This window comes from Pelophylax lessonae, assembly GCF_965119305.1.
Source record: "Pelophylax lessonae genome assembly, chromosome: 8".
NCBI lineage: Eukaryota > Metazoa > Chordata > Amphibia > Anura > Ranidae > Pelophylax > Pelophylax lessonae.
The window spans coordinates 169,422,375-169,448,335 of record NC_138775.1 but is presented as its reverse complement, the minus strand read 5'-3'; the positions used below and the strand labels follow the sequence as shown (position 1 = coordinate 169,448,335).

Below are 25,961 nucleotides of genomic sequence, written 5' to 3'. Positions count from 1 at the left end.
TGTCATGTGCCTTTTTATAGTGGCTTCCATCTTGCTACTCTACATACAGGCCCGGTTGGTGGAGTGCTGCAGATATAGTTGTTATTCTGGAAGGTTCTCCTTTCTCCAGGATTGCGGAGCTCTGTCAGAGGGACCAACGGGTTCTTGGTCACCTTCCTGACTAATGCCTTTCTCTGCCGATCGCTCAGTATGGCCGGGCGGCCCGGTCTAGGAAGAGTCCTGGTGGTTCAAAACGTTTTCCATTTACAGATGATGAGGCCACTGTGCTCATTGAGACATTCAATGCTGCAGAAATGTTTCTGTACCCTTCCCCAGATCTGTGCCTCAACACAATTCTGTCTTGGAGGACTACAGACAATTCCTTGGACTTCATGGCTTGGTTTGTGCTCTGACATGCACTGCTAGCTGTGGGACCTTATATAGACAGGTGTGTGCCTTTCCAAATCATGTCCAATCAACTGAATTTACTAAAAGTGGACTCCAATCAAGTTGTAGAAACATCTCAAAGATGATCAGTGGAAACAGGATGCACCTGAGCTTAATTTTGAGTGCTATGGCAATGGCTGTCAATACTTATGTACATGTGATTTTGTTTGTTTTTTATTTTAAATACATTTGCAAAGAATTGAAACAAACTTCTTTCACCTCGTCATTATGGGGCACTGTTTGTAGAATTTTGAGGAAAAAAATGAATATAGAGCCTTATTCCAAAATGGATTAACATAGCAAAATGTGGAAAAGGTGAAGCGCTGTGAATAGTGTCCGGATGCACTGTACATTCTATCTATATTTTATATATATATATATATATATATATATATATATATAACATGCTGACTATTGGAGTCTTTGTGGGTATTTTCCTGTGAAAATATTTTTAAATTACGTGTATTGGCTGTAAATCCAGTGGTTTATCTTGAATTATCTACTCCTGTTTTTAATGGATTTTTAATTTTGCTATAATGAAAAAAATACAATTTTTAAAGGGAAAAACAATCTATTGTACATGTTATACACCCATCAGTACCATCTGAAAAGTCACACAGTCCTTTTTTTCTTGATGTTGTTTTCTCTGCACAAGACAATAGAGCAGCAAGAGAGCATTACAGCAAGAGAGCATTACAGGAATTTCCTGCACACAGGCAACATGCCTGTTATTTTATGGATTACTGCACCAATCTGGAAGAAATACACAAAGGACACACAATTCAAGTAAAAATGCACATGGCTCTTGCATTAAGACTATATTTTGCTTAGCTCAGATTTAAGCTTGAAATTTCTCTTTGCTAGCTCTTATTTATAGAATTGGTTGCTCAGGTCATCCCTTTATGTCTTCCAACCACTAAATGTTTACGAACACCATGGCTTCAGAGTTTTTCAATGAAAAATGCATAGAAAATAGCAAAAAGGAAATAGATGCTGTTGACCATGGAAACTTTTTGTTTGTTTTTCATTATTCCAGTAATATAATTCTATTTTCCGAAATTATGATAACAATGGCAGAATTTATGTTGGTATCGCCAACAACACTACTTTTGTTTTAAGTGAACTGAGCACTACAGAGACAAAGATTAGTGTATGCACAGAAGACTTCCACTACTAATAAAATGTAGAACAGATATTTACAACTACTATGTGGTGGTACAAAATAAATAAAAACATTAGTTTGATGCTAAAGTAGGACTACAGAACATGGACAACAGTAATGGGTATACCACAAATGTTTATACTGGGATCTTAAAGTGAATTATAGACTTTTAACAAAAATGTCATATTGATCTTGTCCCAGATGCTAGGATATAAATGAAAGCTTGTACCAGAAAACCTAAAGCGTAACTCCACTTTTGTTGAGAGAAAAACATTCCCCTATGGGTGATCTATGTACATTGCAAGGATTATAACAACCTTTGTTGCAGATTCCTTCCTTTTGTTATTCTGAAGGAATCGCTGTTTGTTCCTCTGTGCCTCTGTGCTAAGTGGGTCTAATGGGAGTTTCATAATTATCAATTAGCTGTGCACCTGCAAGGCTCTAATGAGGAAAGCTGCTGGGCATGCATCCTTTTAGACATTATTTCCTATTGGGAGTATCTCACCAAAAATAAAATTTTTGTTGCAGGGGATGCCTGAAATCTGACTTGTATCTTAGGCAGACTTCTGGGAAAATTGGTAAGCCAATCACACTAGAAGGAAATTATTTTTCTGGGGTGTGGTCAGTACACATTCTGTGTATAGAACACATTCAGGTAGCCATATTGCATTGTTTTTTACAGAAAATTATAGAGCTGCAAATTAAAAAGGAAAGGTAATTTTTAATAGCATTCAATTACAATATGACTTGCAATTGTATACGCTATTATTTTTTCTTTATTTGCTATTTTTTTCCCCATGAAAGTGGAGTTACCCTTTAAAGTAGACCTTACCCACCCCGCACCCCCTCCCTTTCTCTGCGTCTGATTTTCCCCTGCCCTTGTCCTCCTGCTTCCCACTCTTATGCCATCATTTTAAAAAATAATGTCATTGGTGGCTGGCTTGTTTTTCCAGGTTCCCTTTGCCGTTCCACTGTTGATGTATGTGCAAAATCTTACGCATGCCCAATAATAGTTTTTTTTTTTGTGTGTGAGAAGAAGGCATAAACATATTTATTAGTGAATTAACAAAACCTCACATGATTTTATTAATTCGTTTGTCACTGTGTAGCAGCCCTCTTGCTCATGCAACACATCATCTCTGGGGAAATAGCGTTTCCCAGGAATTTCACAAGACTTAGCAATTCTCACAGCTTTGAAAAACGATCTCCCGGTAGGACAGTGGTGACATTGGCTTTCCAGGAGACATCTGTACAACCAGAGCGACATCACCAGTGCCTTTAGGAACCCAGAAGTGTAGTCACATAAAAGGAGAAAAAAATTACTTCTTTTAAAAACTACTACTTAGGGGATTGTTTCAGATCAGTATGCAGAGTGGCATGCAACAGGGAATTCTGGGTTGGGGGGGAAGGTCAACTTTAAAAAGGACTATCAGTGGTCCCAAGGGCAGGTGTGCCACATATTAGCTCAGGAGCCTTTTCATAATCAGCTATATAAGCAGCAGTGTTACTACTATTGGGGTATGGCTTTGAGTTTTAGTACTATTTATTTGCAAACAATTCATAAGTTAATTTATGCTCTTTTTGTTATACTAGGAAATGGTTATGGTTCTTCTTATAAAAAGTCTCTTATATACAAGTTATACACAGAAATTTAAAGAAGTCTCTTGTGGAATTTTGCATGCCACCCCGATTCATAATTTCCATTATTTGCAAACTCAGGTGTTTGGTTTAGCATGGTTCTTTGGGGTCTCCTACATGGGCATGCTGACTAGTCCTGTAGAGAATCCAGGGATTGCTTAAAGCTGCGCCAAGACCGTATTGGTTTACTGTTTTCCACATTGAATGGAGACAGGATCTTGAAGGGCAGTTGTCTTAAGGTGTCAGGAATCCACTGAGTGTATGTATGATTAGTTTCACTCATCTTCTTCTACATATGTGGATGGAAACCAGCCAACCTGAAAAAGAAGACAAATTGGAGGCCATGCTTACAATTTAGATAAACATATTTTTAATACATATATCTAACCTACATTTTAATTACATTCAATCAATAACATAACTTTATGTTATACAGACAGTCATTCTCAGGGAGAACTCGTTTTCACTGAAAATACAGCTGAAAATCATGACACACAAATGTAATATTAGTAGCGGTCACTTTAATACTACCTATATTGAAAACAGCTTGCTATGTTATAGGGAATGTTTAGAAGTGTAAACTGTGCCTGACCAGTACCATGAAAGATCTATTTATTTGTCTGCAATTCCTCCTGAAATATAGCAAAGCGCTTCCTGTAATATGAAAGTGCCTAGGCACTCCTAGTTGAACAATGTGAATATCTGGAGTAAGATTTGGTGAAGTGAAGTAAGATTTGGTGATGGGATCACCAGCAGGAGGCAGGACGTTCTGATTCCCTTATATAGATCTTTTTATTTTTGGAAATTTTTTTATTATAAAAAAAAAAACCAAACAGTACAATCAACGACAGCCATACACAGCCCTGTGATAAGTCTCACCAATCTCAGCAAGTCACCTATCTAACATAATCAACTGACTGTTGATGTGGAAGAACAACCCAACCCCTCCCCCTTCCCATATATGCAACATTTCTATAGAGTGCATAAGAAAAAAGGACAATTGGCCCACTCATTTAGATATGTCTCAACTACAGAGCATTGACTATATAAGACAATGAGGTACCCTTGGCCAAGACTAAGACTCTGAGCCCACATAAGGCAGAGACATCAGGACTATCACAGTAGTATCAAAGGAAAAAACTCAATCTAGCAGGGCTGTGGCTGAAAGCCAACACTGCTATACCTTTTCAAACTTTTTGGGGCAGCCCCTCCTCAAACACGTGGCTTCATATAGTGGCAGAACCTTGTTAATGATCCCCTTCTAATAAGATAATGAGTGGGCTTCTAGTTTCTTCCAGCACAAGATGGCCTTATGAGCATAAAAAGTGATATTGAGAGGAAAGTCCTTTGTGCCCTGCATGCTGCTCTCTCTTCCACCAGGCCCAGCAAGCAAATCGGAATGGTCAAAGGGACTGGAAGGGAGAGCAGACCTTGGAGGGTGTGGGTTACACCCGTCCAGACTCCTGTATCGACTGACAATGCCAAAAGACGAGACTGAAATTGACAGGGGAGGTGGTACAGCACCAGGACTCCACCAAGCCAGTGCTATAAATAATGGCCACTTTTGCTGGAGTATAATAAGCTTTGTGGAGCAGTTTAATTGAATGTAGCGATCCCTAGCTGACACAAGAGGTCTAAATCGGTAGTCCCACATATCATCCCAATTATCCCCTTGGAAACTGGGAATTAATGGCACCTCCCTATGTAGATCATTAGTGAGCCCTCATTTAGAATACTGTGTCCAGTTCAGGAGACCTCACTTACAAAAAGATATTGGTGTCCTTTTATGAACGGGTGAATTTTTTTCTCCGTTGGCTTCTCTACAGTTCTCCAGGGAAAATGATCACATCTGGCACCCCTTTTATGAATGGGAGAACTTCAGTTCGCCCAGGGTGATCAGAGGAGAACGGTTTTCTCAGAGATCTGTGTAGAAGTCAATGGGGCGTCTGTAATCTCGTGAGACAAAGCGAGATTACCGTAGTATGAAAATCCCTGGCGCGCTTTAACGAGCAGAGATAAATTATCACTGCTGAGTACACCAGGTTAATAAATAATAGTCCCCTTACATAAATATATATATATATACTCTGAATATACACACACATACATTGTATATATATATACACATTAAATAGATATCTACATGTATGTGTGTATATATATATATATACATGTATATATATACATAAATATGGCAGGGGGACATGATTACTGTGTTGGGGGGTCTGAACGAGGAAGAAGGAAGTCCATAATCTTCCTTTTTCCCCCTCAGTTCTCCCCCGATTCTGTCTTCACTCCCCGCTTCACAAGCTCCAAGCTGGTGAACCCGGGAGTGTGAATTCTGACCCAGATCGCCAGTGAAGTGCGGGGATCACAGCTTCATAGTCTGGCTGTTTCTGTGTCAGTCAATGACAGATTCCCGTGTGAAGAGATGATCAGCGGAGAACATGTTCTCCCCCGATCATTTCTGTTTCATAAACTGAGAATGATCGGAAATGAGCTGTGATCAGCAGGATCACTGCTCATCTCCATTTCATAAAAGGACACCATAGTACATGATATATATATAGGTGTCCTTTTATGTCCTTTTATGAAACGGAGATGACCAGTGCTCCTTGTTCTCCTTACTAGAGACTTTGATATGAGAAAGCAAAGCCTTGCCTCTATTAAGTTGGCCACCTCCAAACAGAGACACAATGGTACATCAATAACACAGAAAAGATCATCTGCAGAGAGACCACAGACCATAGACAATACTGGAGAGCAGTCTTTTGCCCTTTGCCTGCCTTTTTTAGGGCACAGCTTCCAGAGTTTAGTTCCTTTTTGAGAGAGTATCCTCATAAAACTCCTCAAAATTCTGCATTTTATTAAACTATGCAGAACTTTAAGCAAAAAAGATGCATACAAGTGTTGTTCCATAACTTCCCAGCCTAGAATAGCAGTAGTTTTATGTTATTTTAGAACTTAAAAAAAGTAATGTCTTTACACACCTAGGGGTTGATTTACTATACCTGGAGAGTGCAAGATGTGAATGGTAGCCAATCAGATTCTAACTTCAGCTTGTTCAATTAAGCTTTGACAAAAAAAATGGAAACTGCTTGGTTTCTATGCAGAGCTGCACCAGATTTTGCACTTAACAGTTTTAGTAAATCAACCCCCTATAGACTAAGAAAAAAATACCATGACAAAGGCTGACCCATCAAATAGTAAAGAAGTGTGCTGATGAATTCAAGAGTGAGAAGGAGTGTTAAAAAAAAAAAAAAACTTTTGATTGTGAGACCATCTGAGGTCATCGCTTAAGAACACATGGACAGGGTACACAAAATAATACTATACAATTGAAGTTTAATGGTCAGACAGCTTAGTGAGACACTGAACAACAGTAAATATGAAGAAGAACGTCCCAGCAAATGAAATCGAAGCAGAGACACCCATTATCAGCCTAATTAAAGGAAAACTGGATTCCCCCTAATGTTTCAGTAGCTATTTGACATCTGTTAGCTATTTTCCATGTACAGTGCCTTGAAAAAGTACACCCCTTGAAACGTTTCACATTTTGTCATGTTACAACCAAAAATGTAAATGTATTTTATTGGGATTTTATGTGATAGACCAGGGATCCTCAAACTACAGCCCTCCAGCTGTTGCAGAGCTACACATCCCATGAGGCATTATAAAACTCTGACATTCACGGACATGACTAGGCATAATGGAATTGTAGTTCCTGAACAACTGGAGGGCCATAGTTTGAAGACCCTTGCGACAGACAAACACAAAGTGGAACATAATTGTGAAGTGGAAGGAAAATGATAAATGGTTTTCAACATCTTTTACTAATAAATATCTGAAAAGAGTAGCGTTCATTTGTATTAATCCCCGAGTCAATACTTTGTAAAACCACCATTCACTGCAATTACAGCTGCAAGTCTTTTTGGGGATGTCTCTGCCAGCTTTGCACATCTAGAGAGTGAAATGTTTGCCCATTCTTCTTTGCAAAATAGCTCAAGCTCTGTCAGATTGGATGGTGAGTATCTGTGAACAACAATTTTCAAGTCTTGCCACAGATTATCAATTGGATTTAGGCTTGGACTTTGACTGAGCCATTCTAACACATGCTTTGATCAAAACCATTCCATTGTAGCTCTGGCTGCATGATTAGGGTTGTTGTCCTGCTGGAAGGGGAACCTCTGCCCCAGTTTCAAGTCTTTTGCAGATTCTAACAGTTTTTCTTCTAAGATTGCCCAGTATTTGGCTCCATCCATCTTCCCATCAACCCTGCCCAGCTTCTCTGCCCCTGCTGAAGAAAAGTATCCGCACAAAATGATGCTGCCACCACCATGTATCACGGTGGGGATGGTGTGTTCAGGGTGATGTGCAGCGTTCGTTTTTTCGCCACACATAGCATTTTTCTTTTAGGCCAAAAAATTCAATTTTGGTCTCATCTGACCAGAGCACCTTCTTCCACATATTTGCTCTGCCCCCCCCACATGGCTTCTCCCAAACTGCAAACAGGACTTCTTATGGTTTTCTTACAATGATGGCTTTCTAGCCACTCTTCCATAAAGGCCAGATTTGCGGAGTGCATAACTAATAGTTGTTCTGTGGACAGATTCACCCACTTCAGCTGTGGATCTATGCAGCTCCTCTAGAGTTACCATGGGCCTCTCTTGATTGCTTCTTTGATTAATGCTCTCCTTGTCCAGCCTGTCAGTTCAGGTGGACGGCAATGTCTTGGTAGGTTTGCAGTTGTGCCATACTCTTTCCATTTTCAGATGATAGATTGAACAATGCTCCGTGAGATGTTCAAATCTTGGGATATTTTTTTAGAACCTAACCCTGCTTTAAACTTCTCCACAACTTCATCCCTGACCTGTCTGGTGTGTGCCTTGGTCTTTATGATGCTGTTTGTTCACTAAGTTTCTCTAAAAAAAGGGCTTAACAGAACAGCTGTATTTATACTGAGATTAAATTACACACAGGAGGACTCTAATTAGGTGACTTCTGAAGGCAATTGGTTCCACTAGATTTTAGTTAGGGGTATCAGAGTAAAGGGAGCTAAATACAAATGCACCCCACACTTTTCAGATATTTATTTGTAAAAAAAAAAAGGTTTTAAAACCATTTATCCTTTTTCTTCTACTTCACAATTATGTTCAACTTCGTGTTGGTCTACTACATAAAATCCCAATAAAATACATTTATTTTTTTGTAGCATGACAAAATGTGGAAAACTTCAAGGGGTGTGAATACTTTTTCAAGGCACTGTACATTTCAGACAGGAACAAGACTGAATGATGTACATACAAATATCAATGAAGGTGACTGTAAAAACTCTGAAGAGTAAAAAGGTCATAGTCTATGATGTGCCATTTATTCCTATACAAATTTCTCCTTGTTCTTGTGCAATTCCTTTTATCGGGACTATTTTCATCACCTGTCCTTTATCAAGTCGATTTCATGTCCAGAAACATGATTGGTTCTACCCTGCTGGATTCTAACCTTTCCTGCTGGATTCTAACCTTTCCTGCTTCCTTACCTTTCCATTAGATTCCCCTCTCCACCAGCCATTCGTCCCTGTTTTTGTATAGATCTTCACCACATCACCCTTGAACAGGGACAGCTCTCTCATGTCTCTGGCACAGAAATCGTAGCGAGCAATGGCAATACCTAGAACCTTAGGATTGAGAACTAGAACACAGAAAATGAATTAGAGCAGGAATAATAGAAGCAAGGATTCAACTATTCAAATCTGAAATGTGGACAGCAATGACAACAAAGTCTATGATAACAAAATGTATTTCCAAATAAAATAACAGGTTTACAGTGGAACTTCATCCTAACAATATTATCAAACCAAACTGTTATATACAACTCGACAGGTGATAAACATGAAACCTCTATGATATCCATATTTGCTAAGAATGTGTCCATGCCATGTCTCTTGAAGAAGGTTATCTGTAATTTGTATGTCATATAGTGCCCAAATATACCACAACGCTTTACTAAAAGGAATACAACAGATGCATTTTGTTAATGATAAAAACATAACTGAAGACAGAAGAAAAGATGTATGTGTTAGTTACAACTTGCATACAATGTTGAATCTATTGTATAATAAATCAAGGGCATGCATTGTTGTAGCAGAAATTATTTTTTGACTTGTAAGGCAATGTACTAAGAAAGCATTAACCTGGCCATACTTTGTTTTGAATGTTTGCCACTTCCTGATGAATGAGTTGAAATTTTGCTTAGTGGGTGGCCCTCTCAGCCCCCTCCTGTACTAATGGGCCAGGTGGATGATTGCCAGCTGAACCAATTAGATGCAGCCTCTGTTCAGGCAAATATCTAACAATGCAATAGCCCAGCAGATGAATTCATCATCCACGCTGTATAGTGTGGATGAAGGAATCTTAGTTTTTTTTTGCTGGCTAAACGAAAAAAATCTAACAGTGTATGGCTATCTTTACACATCAGGGCCCCTTTCACATGAGGCGGACTTTGCCAGGGCTCTGTCCGCTGATCCTCACTGAACAGGTGAATGGGTGGTCCATGTCCGCTCTGCTTATGCACACAGCCTGCTCTCGTCCATGGACAGATGGATGTGAACAGACTGTCTGTTCATTTACACTGGACTGCTATGCAATCTGCTAGACGGAGGGGAACAGATCCCCAACTGTATGTTTCTGGATCAGATCAGATTGTATGTCAGCGGGTGTAAACGGACACATGTCATAAAGGATAATGTCAATTTTTCAGGCGGTCAAGGCTGATCCACCTGTTTGAAAATGGCCTAATGGTGATTTTACCTTTGGTATTTATTTCCTCTGTCAAAACAACGGAGTACTGTCTGTGGCAGGAATGATAAGGGTAGAACTCATCTTTCTTTTTTTTTTTTTTAATGCAAGTCCCCATTTGAACCTCAAAAAATGAAAAAATAAATATATAAATGACAGACGCATCACATCTGTAAATGTATTCAAACAAACCCCTTCTATTCTAGCAACTATTAGAACAGAACAGTTTTTTTATAGTTCACCTATGGACCCAATGACTTGTCAAAAAGATTGTCATTGTTAAGTGATGAATGTAGGATAGTGAAATTGTGTTCTAAGTTATATTTCATTTCTTTGTATTTTAAAGACTTTCCTTTGCTCTGAAAACCACTGGGAGCAATGGAAATAGCCATTACTTGGAGGAACACGTGACAGCAATGGTACTTGGTAATAAGCAGACAAATGCCTCGTTTCCACTGAGCAGATCGGTTTGGGTCAGTACGGTACGCTAATTTGAGTGTTTCCATTATGTATGTGGCCCATACAACCGAACCAAACCGCACCATTCCTGGTCCTGCTTCAGATGTAGGGCCATAGGAAATGGTACGGTACGGTTAGGGCGGAGCTACTGGCGTCACACGATAGAGTCCACTGATTGGCGAACAGGAAAATGTCAATGCTCACGTCAAATGAAAGAGCAAAACAAACACCTCATTTGGTGTAAACCCCGCATGGTCCCTGGTGGCCCGACTTGCAGTGGAAACGCTCACCTGATTAGACCGGACCATTCTAACCCTTCCAAACTGTACCGACCCGAACCGTTCCACTCCGTGGAAACGAGGCAAAACTCTCCTGTAAAGTCTACATTGGTCCTGCTTAGTGAGCCTCCTTAATTATCAAAGAGGCTACCCATCAAGTTAACAGACCGCAAAGAAGGACTTTACCAAAAAAGGTGAGATTTATACATTGCTTATGTTACTTTTTACCATATGCTCATAATGAATTGTCTAGGCTTGTGAAAGGTTCACTTAAGGTGGAATTTGCATGAAAATGCAAAGTCCACTTATCTTTCAATTCCACAACCCCCCCATCATATAAAAATGCCTAAAGTATCACTAAAGGCAAAACCTTTTTTTTTTTTTTTTAGTTTTGGATAGAGTCCAGAGGGATTAGATCAGTTTTTAACTCCCTTAGCGGTATCCCCAAGCGTGACTCGGGGTGGATTTTTCATGCTACTATCAGTATCCCCGAGTCACGCTCGGGGTAGATGTGCAGAGCCTGCAGCGGTGTTCCTTACCTTCTCCTGGCGATCCAGCGATGATCTCCCATTGCTGTGATCGCCGCCGAGATCCCCGCCGCTCGTCCGTCACTCTGATGACTTCCTAGTTCCGTTCCCTGCAGCAGCAATGGTGCATGGGAGAGGAACTGAGAGGGAAATTCAAAGTTGCACCAACACAAACACATAAAAAGGAGGTGATACAATGTAATCTGAAATTATAAATATATATATATAATTTCAGATTACATTGTATCACCTCCTTTTTATATATATATATATTATATTATTGATTAGATTATAATTCATGCGTTTGTGTTTCAAATTTATCACATCTGGGATGTCTACTAGAGTCTTGTTTTGGTCAGGTTTAAGTCAGTAATTACTAAGAATTGTAGGCCTATAATACATAACGCCAAATTTCCATGAAAAAAATTGTACCGCTTTTGGTACAAAATTCCTGACATAAACATACTGCCAGGGAGGTTAATGCTATGTTAAGGAGATTCACCCTCTCTATTTGTCCTGTTTATCATTATCATTGAAAGTGGAAGAAAAAAAAAATCCCACATTTTTGGTTGTCCCCAAAAAAGTAACAGAGGGAAAATGTTCCAATGGGAACACTAGTTCTGATGACCTGGGGGTCCCCAAGGAAATTCTCCTAATTTGCATGGATTTTCTCTCACTTTCAGCTTTAATTGCATCTCCGAGCAAGTAACCCGGAAGCGATGTCACAACGTAACTTCTGATTTACTCAGCTGCCAACGGTGCTGATTTAAAATAGTTGAAATTATTCAAAAATGCAGATTTTGGTGTTTCGAATATTTTTAAGTGCAGTGGAGAGGTCTGGGGTCTTTTAGACACCAGATTCCTCGATAAAGATTACCTGTCGCTGCCTATTACTGTCACAAGGGATGTTTACATTCCTTGTGACATCAATAAAAGTGATCAGATTTATTTATTTATTTTTTAAAGCGCCCTTGTTCCCGTAAGCTCGCACATCAAAGAAAACGCATACGTAAGTCACGCCCGCAAATTAAAACGGTGTTCAAATCAAACATGTGCGATCTCACCGCGATCGTCAGAGTGAGAGCAATAATTCGAGCAAAAGATCTCCTCTGTAACGCTAAACTGGTGACCTTTTAAAAATTTTAAAGCATCGTCTATGAAGATTTTAAGTACCATAGTTTGTTGCCATTCCATGATCGTTTGCAATTTTAAACCGCAGCATGTTAGGTATCTATTTACTCGGCAGACATCATCTTTCACAACATACAAAAAAATTAGGCTAACTTTACTGTTTATTTTTTTTAATTTAGTGAAGTGTATTTTTTCAAAAAAATTGCATTTGAAAGACCTTTGTGACAAAAAATATTGCAATGACTGCCATTTTTTTCTCCAGAGATTTTGCTAAAAAAATATATGTAATCTTTCGGGGGTTCTAAGTAATTTTCTAGCAAAAAAAGACAGATTTTAACTTGTAAACAATATGTGTCAGAAATAGGCTTGATCCTTAGGTGGTTAAAACAAAACCTTACACACCAGTCTCTCGTAGGAGAGGAAGAATTGATTGGGCCTGAGAACTCTGAGGATCCAAAATCCCATGAGAATGTGCTCCCACACCATGCTGGAGCCTTTTCTCATGAGATTTGTGACCCTGAGCCTTCCTGGGCTCATGGTCAGTGACGTCACTGATGCTTACAAGAAGTAGCCATAAGCGAACCAGTAAGGTGATTTTTTTCATATTTTTCTTACAGTGTTTTAATTTTTTCTTTTTCATCAAATACTCCATTCACACCTTAGCGCTGTGAGATTGTGTGCATTATCGCACTGGTTAAAAAAAATGCACGTTTTGCGTGTTGTGGTGTTGCTGTGCTTAAGACACCTTGTCAAATCATGGGCCTTTTAGCACACCACAACATACATACAGTAAGTTGATGTGCTCTGCCTTTGAAAAGGTTATCTTTTGTGGTGTGTTTTAGTGCCCCATGGAGCTTTTTCAAATGACTGGGCTATCCTAACACAACCTATAATATTGTGCAAAATAATTGCACGTTAATATGCTTGTGTTAATGCGCCTCAAAGGTGTGAATGTAGTCTAAATGTTTTTATATGGGGAGGGCTGCAGGATAAGCAGACCTTGTATTTTATGCAAGGTATGGTTTAAAATATTAAAGTGATTGTAAAGTCTTGTTTTTTTTTAAATAACAAACATGTTATACTTACCTGCTCTGTGCAGTTGGTTTTGCACAGAGTTGCCCATCCCCCTTGGGTCCCTCTTCTGTGCTCCTGGACCCTCCCTTCTGTTGAGTGCCCCCACAGCCAGCAGCTTGCCCGAGCCGAGTTTCAGCTCCCTGTGTCCATTTAGACAGAGCCGTGACCCAGCCCCGCCCCCTCTCTCCTGATTGGCTGACTGACTTTGATAAACAGCAGCGAGAGCTAATCGCACCGTGCTGCTGTCTCAGCCGAAGAGGAGGGGAGCCCCGGGCAGCTGAGACACTCCTGCAACATCGCTGGATAAGGATGGGCTCAGGTAAGTATTAGCGGGGCTGCAGTACACTGAAGGTTTATTAATCTTAATGCATAGAACACATTAGGATAAAAAAAAAAACCTTCTGCCTTTACAATCCCTTTAAAAATGATTTGCTTTGCTATCCATAACAGATCATTATAAAGTGTACCATTACAACGCTCTTTTTTCAAAGAACAGATTATACTATATTGTATAATATATATATAATATAATAATTATTAGTTGATGATATCATGCATTTGAAAATGATTTGTATGTTACATACATTCATTCTGTTGAAGCATTCTCATTATGCCTGACACAGTCACAACTAATATATACATATTCTATATCCAAACCATAGACTATAAGTGCAAGACTGCCATTTCTTATTTTGTACAAACAATGCAGAATCAACTAAACATTTAGAACCTAGAAGACATTATCTTCCAACACATTTTTGAGTTATGATGATATTTGTTTTAATTGTTCAATAATTGTTAGTACTTGACCGAAATCAACTGTGCATGTGTACAGTATATACAATGGCTGACTTGGTTTAAAAAGTCTAAGATAAATACAGTATATGAAATTTCCTAAACATGGGCTCCAGTCACAGTCATACACACAGCATGGTACTGGGTCACCAGTTACAGAGTTGCCAACTTTTACAAGGATAATGATTGCATGCTCTGGTTTATGGTCGAGTGGTAGCAGTGTTTCCCATCTTCAGCATTCAGAGACCACTAAAGTATTATATTTTCTTTGCAGGCACACAGCCATGTTCATCCGTAATATCTTAAAGTGTATCTCTAGCCAAATAGAATTCCAACTCTAGTCAGGTTTTACCACCGTTCCAATCCAATAGAGAGATTCCTTCACTTTCTTTCTCAAAAGTTGCCCCCAGAACAGGAAGTAAGGAGAAATATCTCTCAGGCTGGGTTCACACTGGTGTGAACTGGATGTGGGTTTCCCCGCATCCAGTTCACATGACAAGAGAGTGGGAGTAGAGAATGTCCATTGAAAACCGGTTCAAACATCTCCACGGCGGTTGTGGAGGGGATTGCTCAGGGGTCCTGTGGGTCTTTGGTTCTGTTTCAGGTCCAAATTCAGGCGTAAATTCAGGCCTGATTTGTCTCTGAAATGGAGCACAGGGACCTCTGCTGTGAGCCGCATATGTATTTGGTGTGAACCCAGACTAAAAGTAATAAAGACAAAATTAAAAATTTATTTTTTAGGTTAAAGGCTAACTCCACCTTTTGCACCACGTTACAATTGATACCTTTATTTAGTGGGTAACATGGTGCAAATCGTATCCCCCAAACCTTGCTCTCCCTTCAATTGACAGCATGCGGTAATTCTTCACCCCCACAACAGCTGTTAGATTTGTCCATTCACCACGTTTAGGTTTTACTAAAACTGGTGCACACAGTTGTGCATAGTAACCAATCAGCTTCTAATTTCGGCTTGTTTAATTAGACTTTGACAATGAGCCCCCGTTCAAATCGGGCCAATTTGACATGTCAAATCCCATGCCAAATCTGACCCTTTTGCCGGCAACGGCACTATCTGAATTGGTGTGATGCGGCACCGATTCCCAAAAGTAGTTCCTGCACTGCTTTTGATGACTTCGGGGGCGATTTCAATAGACATCTGTGTATGAACCTGCACCGATGTCTCTTAAATCGCTCCCAAAACTGGACTGGACTTGCATAATTTCAAACCTGCATTCAGTGTGAACCTAGGCTAACACCTAGAAGCTGATTGGTTACAATGCACATCTGTACCAAATTCTGAATACATCAGTTTTAGGCTCCATTCACACTTGTATGACTCCAAAGTTACACCTACTTTAGAGTGCAACTTTGTTTCAACATTGATGCAACTCTGGAGGGGTGCAACTTGGATATGGCTTTCATCAGTGATAACGGCAACTGTTGCATTTTATAATATTTAGGTACGACTTTCATGCAACTTTTGAGGCTTTACATTGAAGTCTATGGCCCTCAAGTTGCATGAAAGTCGGACCAAAGTAGTGCATGAACTTTAAGTTGCGAATATATGAATGGTTTTCTATTGGAAAACATGGAGAACGACTTGTCATGTAACTCTGATGTCCAAAGTTGCATGACAAGTTGCACAAGTGTGAATAGAGCATTAGTAACTCTCCCCAGTGTCTCTTTAACGATTGGCTGGCAATTTGTTTATTAAGGTCTCCCCTCTACTTCTACCAACCCACAAATGTTGGTGTAAGGCAGGGGTCTTCAAATATGGCCCTCCAGTTGTTCAGGAAGTACAATTTCCATCATGCCTAGTCATGTCTGTGAATGTCAGAGTTTTACAATGCCTCATGGGATGTGTAGTTCCGCAACAGCTGGAGGGCCGTAGTTTGAGGATCCCTGGTGTAAGGAATAAAAAAAATGAAAACTGAATTTTTTATTTTCATATGTTTACTTGTACCTGCAAAACGAAACCCTCCCACTCCCACAGTAGTCTTTGAACACTGACTTTAGGATGCATTGGCCAATGTTTTGATTTCCCACACTGTAAGAATGCACATACTGTTCTGTTTGGGTCGACATAAGACACTTGTGGCAAAGGAAAAACCAATTTCAAAGAGCGCCAAAATGGATTTAGACTGGCAACTCAGCAGAAAAGATGCAATCACTATGTTTTTATTCATGTCAAAATTTGGCAACTCGTACATGACAGTGAGGCACAGGCAAAAGGAATAAGAAGCAGTGCAATAGCTACCTGACCAGAAGGGAGAAGTGGAGGGGGGCACAAAGCTGTACTCGGCAGGCGCAGTAACAAAAGCAAACCCACACAGCACAGACGTGGCTTTGAAAGAAGACAGACAAGCAAAGACCAGTGTCACAACTGTTTTACAGAGTTGCTAGAAATTAAACCGCACCAGATCTACACGGCATCACTAAGCAGCACAACTATGATCCACAGGGGCCTATTTATAAAGATCGGCAAAATAACCGCGTCTAGGCTTAGGCGAGAGTAAATTATCGACAAATGACAGATGGAAAGTCTTTATGACCCGACACAATCCATTTACAAAAATGTATTTTGCTGAATTATATTCACCTGTGTTGAAATATGGGAACAAATGAGTGGATAGATTGCCCAGAGCAGCTTTATAAGCAGGTTAAACTGTCAGAAATGGATTCCTGACCTTTTATAAATAGGCCCACAGTGACAATAAGTAGCACAGCCATACTTCCATCAGCTCACACAAAGCATAGTTCACTCACAGGCTCCCTGCTCTTCTTGGCAGTTAACAAAAAAACAACAGTACAGTCACAGGAAGTCTATGAATGCTATTGAGTGAAACTGATTACTAATGTATTATATGGATATATATGTTTATCCAATCTATGCTTATTAAAGTAGGATTTTGACAAATGTCAAGTTGCTTTGTTTGTTGCTGTCCTAATATCACTGTACTGGAACTCATAAATTGTGACTTTGCAGCTGCTTTAGACCTAATTAATAACAGCTACCGGGACAGCTAAAGTATATCATGCATGCACTAAAACATGGCTCAAACAAGATGTCTCCTAACCTATATAAAGCATACATTTTATTTTAACCAGGTAAGATCTGATGATATATGTAAAGGAGATTGTATTTGTAGGCTATAAAATGTGTAGTCAATTTTAAAACACATCCTGTTTGTACTGGCATCCGTGGTCACCATGGGATTAAAGCCTAAGTGTATCTTAAATTAAAAATGGAAACATCAGCACAAGGCACATTCCCCATCTTTTAGGGCTCAATAACACATGTTTTGATCTCTGAACAGTAATTACATTTTTGTATTCCCCTTTAGAGAGTGTTGGACAGGTGGTGAGGAGGCATTGTATCCTTCTTTAACCCCTTTCCATGCAGTTGTGGGGTGCTTGGGTCACAATCGGTGGTCACTACTCCTACTGAAAGCAACAGGGGGTATAATTTCTGTCACAGCATGTGTACACCCCTGGCTGCTGCCTCTGTAGCTAAAGTAGTGGTTTGCGGGAAAAAAATGTGGCTCAATCACAGGGTTTACCCACCCCTCAACCACTAGTGTGAACAAGCTTAGTTAAAATCCTTCTAAATGCATGCCCCCCCTGCCAACCCCCTGCCACCCCCACCGTAATTTTCCGATGCATTTGGGGCTATGTCATTAGGAGCTGTCATGGGCTCTTATCAAGCCAGCCTGACTATACCAACCTTTTCACCCATTCATAGAAGCCATACTACAGCTTCTATGCATGAAATAGGATCTATGAATAGAGGAGGTTGAGCTATCAATCATCTGTTCATTCTCCATTCAGAGATCTTATTTAATTTATAGTACCTGCTTCTAGGAATGAAGCAGTGGGGCTCCTGCCTCTCGTTGTACTCCCACATTGTCACGCCCGTCACATGGGCTTCAGATGGAGACTACAAGTGGACATTTCCACACACATTAAGCAGGCATAGTCCACTGCTGTCACCATTAGGAAAACCACTGTAAGAAATTCTATTCAGGCGACGCTGAAGTACATGTAGACAGGAAAGGGGTGAAAATAGGGTGCAGGTGATCAGCAGCACTGAGATACAACAAAGAAGGATAAAACGTTAAGTCCTTTATTAAAGAATTAAAAGCCAATTGTATAATGCAATATATTTTGATAAAGAAATAGCAGTTTTTTTTATAATACACAGTGCTTGAACCATCCAAAATGTCATTCTGCTAGGATTTATATCTATTTAAAATATAGTAAAATGGATCACCAGCCATTTTGGTCAAAATCAGGCTATGAAGATCTTTGCCTTTCAAATGCATTTTAGGAGATTACTGTCATCAGGCTTCTTTCTTCTAATCTGCTCAGCCCTCCTCCATAGCTTCACAGTTATTAATCATGATAAAACTCTGCTTTGCCTAACACTATGGTCCGGTTTCTCCAGATGTTTGCATTATAGAAATGCATGCATAATCAAGCAGAAAGGAGTTAAAATGTTGTCATTAATTATGAGTAAAGCAGCAGAAAGGTATTTTTTAGGCACTATGACTGTTTTATAATAGTATATATCTGCAAAGTTATAACCCAATTGATGTTTGTTGGTTGCTATAGGTACTTACACTTTGCAAATTAGAGTCAAGGAGACCTTTGTACAATATATATACAGGTATGAATATACACTATGGGATTGATTTACTAAAACTGGAGAGTGAAAATTTAGTACAGCTGTGCATGGTACCCAATCAGCTTCTAACTTCAGCTTGTTCAATTAAGCTTTGACAAAAAAAAAAAAAAACTGGATGCTGATTGGCTTCTATGTAGAGCTGCACCAGATTTTGCTCTCTACAGTTTTAGTAAATCCACCCCTGTATGGCAAAAGGTTTGTGGATACCTGACCTTCTCTTCTATAATAAACATCCAATTCTATTCAATTCTGACAATAATATGGAGTTGACCCCCTTCCTTTGTGCATATATCATCCTCCACCCTTCCGGGAAAGCTTTCCACAAGTTTTTGGAGTGTGTTTGTGGGAATTTGTATAAATTCTATCAAAAGGAAAAGTTGTGAGAGCAGGTACTTGTATAATAAAATATTTTTGGGAGGAGTCATGATGTGTGAAGTCATCATGCACCGGGATGCAGCGGCCATTTTGATGGCTGAAATCTTTGGTTTTTCTGCATTGATGCATGATTTCATTTTATAACACGTGAGTGTAATACTTTTTAAATAATAAACTACGTAAAAAAATACTACACTATGATATGCCCCTTTTATCCCTCCACACCTTCTTGGGAGTGTTAGAGCCCATTCACACAGGGGCGACACGACTTGCCGGGGCGACCTGTGAAGTTGCGGTGCACAGCGTGCACCGCGACCTCGGCGCGACATGCACGGACTTCATATCATTGAAGTCAATGCAAGTCACCTCCAGGTCGCCCCAAAGTAGTACAGGACCCTTTTTCTAAGTCGGAACGACTTGTGTCGCTCCTATTAGAACGGGTCCTGTGCTAATCAATGGCAGGCGACCCACCGCGACTTGTCAGGCGACCAAGTCGCCTGACAAGTCGCGCTAGTGTCAATGGGGACTTAAAGATATCATGACATTCAATTCCAGTGACACCATTCTAGGATCATTTTGAACACGCTTGTCTGACCTTCCTTGGAGAGGGTCCACATTGAGGGGGTAAGAGGCAGTGTGAACGAATGCTGGTAATGGATCTTTTTTGGACACTCCTTCTATCTATTCATATTGATTGCTACCTTTCAACCTACTCTTGAAGCAGAATTGGGAATGCTTTTATATGGACTGATCAATAATATGTATATTGGACTTTATAATCAGATTTTTGGGTTTTAAGCTCTGCACCTACATTATATTATTTTCTTTATGTTGTTTTTCCAGCATTTATGTGCTAGCAGCTTTCATATCTGTAGTTTCTAACTTAGCGCAGCTAATATTGTACTGTACATCACTGATATAATATAAGACCTGGATCTCATTCGGTGTTTCAGTTCATTCTAAAGGAGTTCAATGGGGTGAACTGATGTTCATCCATACTAAATACAACAATGTATTATAGGCACAGGGGCACAGTCATGCTGGAACAGAAAAGAACCATTGGTCATCCCCAAACTGTTGCCACAAATTCAGAAGTACAAATTGATTTAAAATGTCTTCAGCTGCAGTAGCATTAAACCTAAACTCAATAATTTGCAGGGATATTAACAAACTTTTGGTCATATTGTGATGGTGGGATTGTCAGGTCTCCGCAAGCGATTGACCATCTATAGTACATAGGTTTGAATGTAAGATTGTCATAGGGCAATAAAACATTCTTGTTTAGCAAATGTTCAAAAATGAACAAACCAGATTTTTTTTTTTTTTTACCCCCTTAGATGACAACAAATAACTACAGCTGTCCCCAGCTTTTGGACTACTATGGCAAATAGGTTTCCAGGTGCTTTGAGCATTTAAAAACAGATAATATTCTGTAAATTAATCTCAGACATGTTAAAATCACTCATTATCTGAGCACATCTGTGATATGAAAGACTCTCCTTGTCTAGAGAAGACCAGGCTGTGAACTATTTCTAGTAGTATAATTTGTATGTGGTACTTTTAATTCTACAGAAATAAAAAAATGCTTCTGTATAAAAAGGGAATAAGTCTAAGATAATTAATGAAGAACTGTGCCTGACAGAGCTGTCAATGGATGAATACTTACACATCCCAGAAGATCTGTTACTTGCATGGCCAACCTGATTTTCCACAGCTTTGTAAGGGAAAAGAAGGGCTGTATCCAAACTCCTGAAACCCTCCCGAAGAGACTGGTGCTTATAATACTCTACAAGCTCCTGTACAAAAAAAAAAAAACAAGATGGATATAACAGCAATAATAATAATAATTAATAACACTTAAATGAGTTGTAAAGTCAGAAGGTTTTTTTTTATCCTAATGCATTCTATGCCATAAGACTAAGAACATTCTTCCTCCAGCGATGTCCACGAGTTGTTCAGCCGTCCGGGACTCTCCTCTTGATTGGCTGAGATACAGCAGTGGCGCCACTGGCCCCCGCTGCTGTCAATCAAAGTCAGTTAGCCAATCAGGAGAGAGAGGGGGCAGGGCAGAAACAGGGCTCCATGTCTGAATGGACACAGGGAGCTATGAATCAGCTTGGGCTTGGCACAGGTCGGCATCTGCAGAGCTCACTCCGCTCTTGTGTTGGCTCCCTGTCTAGCAGCACACATTGATCTGCAGCGAGATCATCCCGTCCTGGATGCACACATGGTGTGGGTTCCATGTTCCATCAGTAGCGTCAGCTGTATGAGGATACAGCTCATTACAAGGCAACAAGTCCCCGGGAGGGGTGAAGATAGGATCATAAACATCTGATATCTTCTGATTGTAAGGCTTTATAAAGCTGAAGGGGAAAGTTTACAGAGTCTTAATTTGCGCAGGATTCTCAGGGGGCTCCAGCAGGATCAAGACATCTGGGTTGGTACCTGCCTTAACTAGAAGTATCAGTTACAAGTGTTCCCACCTACAGGCGTTTTTACTACCTTTATTTGGTAAGAGGCGATTTTATCTGGTGAAGGACAGCACTGATATTTGCGTGTTATATGTGATTGCCCTAATTTACTTTGGTAAGGAGTACCTTAAGGTGTCTTTCTGCATGGGATTCACTTTCCAATATCAATTTTTAGTGCACGCATAATTTTTCACTATTTTTAATAATTTTTAAGTTTTTTACAATTTTGATTTGTAAGCATTATTATTGGTGCTGGTCACACCATTTCACTATTTTTGAGCACTTTTTTTCTGTGTTAACCATCGAACGACCACATTGGTGTTAAAAGTCACATTATATCACCTTTTGTTGGCTTTTACGCTATTACGTTTTTTCCAATTTTTCATGACTCAACGACCATTTAATCATCACGAGTCTACTGGTTCCAGTCTTCCATCAAGTGGATAAACATTCATTTATAGAGAACCTGGTAAGCATATATCCATGAGGAGCCTGGTTTAAGAATTGCACCATTTTTATGGACTATATATGGACTTTAGTTGTTCCATTTTCACTGTTCTAGCGCGACTTGATTTACAATTTGTCTCACTGGGGTGTGGTCACACTTGAAGTTGCAGCTTTTTATTTCTGATTTTCCATTAGCGCGGTTATTATTTCCATTTCACAATCAGCTTGGGTGCCCCACAATAGAAAGCTTCTTGCTGTGGGGACACTCAACAGAAGGGAGGGGTCAGGAGAGCCGAAGAGGGATCCCAGAAAAGGAGGATCTAGGCTGCTCAGAGCAGGTAAGTATAACTTGGCTGTTATTTTAAGAAAAAAAAAAACAAGACTTTACAATCACTTTAATGACCTTTCACACTAAAGATACAATTCACAAAGTAAAATATGACACACTTCATTACTTCCTACCATCTCTGTGTTCAAAATGGGTGCGTGTGATGCAAACAGCAAAATTAGTCGATGTATTAGTTACCAGGGCTTTTCTTCTTAGATAATATGTGCAGAAACTCCCCCATTTTGTGTCGCCTGTTGTCTTTGCCCCCTAACCACCTTTAAATACTGACCCTTGGTTCCACCCCCTACCCACTTCCCAGTACCACCCCTTTTAGAGAACAGAGTGTTATTTTGTGGTGTTAAGTCATTTGTATGCAATTTGTTAATGATAACAGAAAAAAAACAGTAAAATAGATCCATTGTAGCCAGCAACAATAGACCTGGTCTGCACAGTCCTGACCTCAACCTGATAGAACACTTTTGGGATGAATTAGAGTGCAGACTGCGAGCCAGGCCTTCTCGTCCAAGATCAATGCCTGATTTCACAAATGCGATTCTGGAAGAATGGTCAAATATTCCCATAGACACTCCTAAACCTTGTGGACAGTCTTCCCAGAAGAGTTTAAACTGTTATAGTTGCAAAGGTTGGGCCAACTCAATATTGAACCCTACAGACTAAGACTGGGACGCCATTTAGGTTTATGTGCGTGTAAAGGCAAGCTTTCCAATACTTTTGGTAATATAGTGTAAATTTCTATTGTAGGCACTAAGCTCTGCTCCCTATAATTCAACTGACAAATGCCAGTACTTCAATGGGCAGTATGCATGCTGACATTTGACATATAGCTGACAAGGAGTGGGGCTTAAATGTACCTTCTTCAGACTTCTAGACCCCATGTATTACCTCTATCTAGAAGTTAAAGCGGAGTTCCACCCAAAAGTGGAACTTCCACTCTTTTATTTCCTCCCCCCCTCCGGTGCCACATTTGGCACCTTTTAGGGGGGAGGGGGGGAACGGGTACCTGTTTTTTACAGGTACCTTTCCCCACTTCTGGGATACAGCGCCGCAGCGCCGTCCCTCGGAAGTTTGACCCCCTCCTCCCTCCTCCAGCGCCGAGCCAATAGGAATGCGCAGCGCACTTCGCGCATGCGCAGTAGGGGCCTGCCCGTGAAGCCGCAAGACTTCACTGCCGGGTTCCCTTGTCGGCAATATCGGCGGCAGCACCAGACAGCCGATGGAAACATCGGCTGAAGTGCCGACATCACTGGACTCCAAGACAGGTAAGTGTCCTAATATTAAAAGTTAGCAGCTACAGTATGTGTAGCTGCTGACTTTTAAATTTTGGAGGGGGTGGAGGGGGAGGCGGAACTCCGCTTTAAGGGAGCTCTACTGGGATACACAGAACTGAAAATAAACACAAGAACTTGTACCATGAGATAACATTGGTAGCATTGCTACCTTAGAAATGTTTTAGAGTAGATCAAGATAACTATATAACCAGATTGAAACAATGGAATAATAGGTGATATTCAAAAATACACTCTAAATAAACCAGTAGCGCAAAAGATAGTAACCAGAAGTCACTACTGCATAGATGTACAATCTCGACTGCTAGTGCACACCACAGTCCAATAATAATCAACAGATGTCACAGAAGCATCAGGAAAAATAGTATTGATAATAATCAGTCCATGATCATTCAACATAAATCCTGGGATGTTAGATAACCAAGTGTAGCTTCCAAGGATCACCACCACCACCGTGCTCCAAGGGGGAGGAGAAATGCACACTCACCAGCTGCTGTGGCTCAAAACACTCTCGTGAATGAGCAATATAAGCCTAAAGTATAGGTCTTTGATCAGCACACCCGACCAGACTCCACACCAGTTATTCAATCAGACTCGGCAGCATATAACCAGATTACCCTGTGTACTTTGTTGCATACTGAAGCAGAAATAACTAGCATCATTCAGTGGGGACTTATTTTGAAAAGGTATTTTCTTTAATGTTCTTTATGTCCTAAATTAGCTACAAATGTATGATACACTTAAATATAAATTAAAATTTTAAATGTAGTTTCATCATGTATATAAAGCTATGCTTTCAATGGCCACCAATGCAAAAACCTGGATCAGTTGTTCTCTTACAACTGTTCTAGGTTATTTTACTGGTAAGCATTTAAAGCAGAGTATTAGGTATATCATTAAATTGTAATACAAACTGTACATGTATGAATATTTTAAATGTTGCCTCTAGTTTAGGAATTCAAATGGATTATCTTAATGTGGCTCATAAATTATATATTTTGTAAGGGGGACATGTTCTACTGGTATTATATTAAGAAAAAAAAAAAAAGGCATGGGACAGGGACACTAGCAATCCAGGTTATCCTACACTTTTATTAACCCCTTCAGCTCCGGAAGTTTTTACCCCCTTAATGACCAGGCCATTTTTCTGGGATTTGGCACTGCGTTATTTTAACGAAAAATTGCGCAGTCATGCGACGCTGTACCCAAATACAATTAATGTTATTTTTTCCCCCACAAATAGAGCTTTCTTTTAAAGGTAGTATTTGATCACCTCTGCGGTTTTTAGATTTTGCACTATAAACAAAAAAAGAGCGACAATTTAAAAAAAAAAAAAAAAAACGCCATATTTTTTTTTCTGCTATAAAACATTCAAAAAAATTTTAAAAAATCGAATTTTTATCAGTTTAGGCCAATTTGTATTCTGCTACATATTTTTGGTAAAAAAAATTCCAAAAAGCGTATTTTAATTGGTTTGCGCAAAAGTTATAGCTTTTACAAACTACAGGAAAGATTTTTGGAATTTTTATTCATTTTTGATTTTATTAGTAATGGCGGTGATCAGCATTTTTTAGCGGGACTGCGACATTGCGGCGGACAGAACGGGACCCTAACTAACATTTTTGACACTTTTTGGGGACCAGTGACATTAATACAGTAATCAGTGCTAAATATTATGCACTGTTACTGTATAAATTACACTGGCAGGGAAGGAGTTAACACTGGGGTGATCAAAGGGGTTAATGTGTGCCTAAATATGCTTGCTGACTGTGTGGGGGAAAGGCTCTGTGACAGACACAGATAGACTGGGGTTTTTAGCTTAGCTGAAACTCCTGATCTCTCCCTGCCTGTCTGACAGAGACTCGCCTGCTTTGTTTACATAAGCAGGCGGGTCTTCTGTCAGTTTATCTGACGATCACGGGAGGCCGGCGGCAATCGCCGCCACTCCTCCCGCGACCTGCCTCCAGCTGTGTCTAAACACAGCGGGAGCACAGTTCCGGTGGTGCGTGAGCGCCGCTGAGACCTCGTAATACGCATGAAATCACATAGTACTACGTGCTTTTGC

The 25,961-nt window shown here is 39.9% G+C and overlaps 1 protein-coding gene across 1 annotated transcript in view; it reads right to left on the bottom strand.

Moving 5' to 3' along the window:
• Window positions 1–3,107: 3,107 nt before the first annotated feature.
• The window catches only part of VAV3 (vav guanine nucleotide exchange factor 3), a gene marked incomplete at its 5' end in the record, with an annotated part of 390,664 nt that continues 367,810 nt past the window's right edge, over window positions 3,108–25,961 (bottom strand). Inside the window, 3 exons of the mRNA XM_082265799.1 lie at window positions 3,108–3,543; window positions 8,763–8,914; window positions 21,010–21,139. Coding sequence (XP_082121925.1) covers window positions 3,502–3,543; window positions 8,763–8,914; window positions 21,010–21,139 — 324 coding nt within the window. The 3' untranslated portion in view covers window positions 3,108–3,501. The remainder of the gene's footprint in view (window positions 3,544–8,762; window positions 8,915–21,009; window positions 21,140–25,961) is intronic.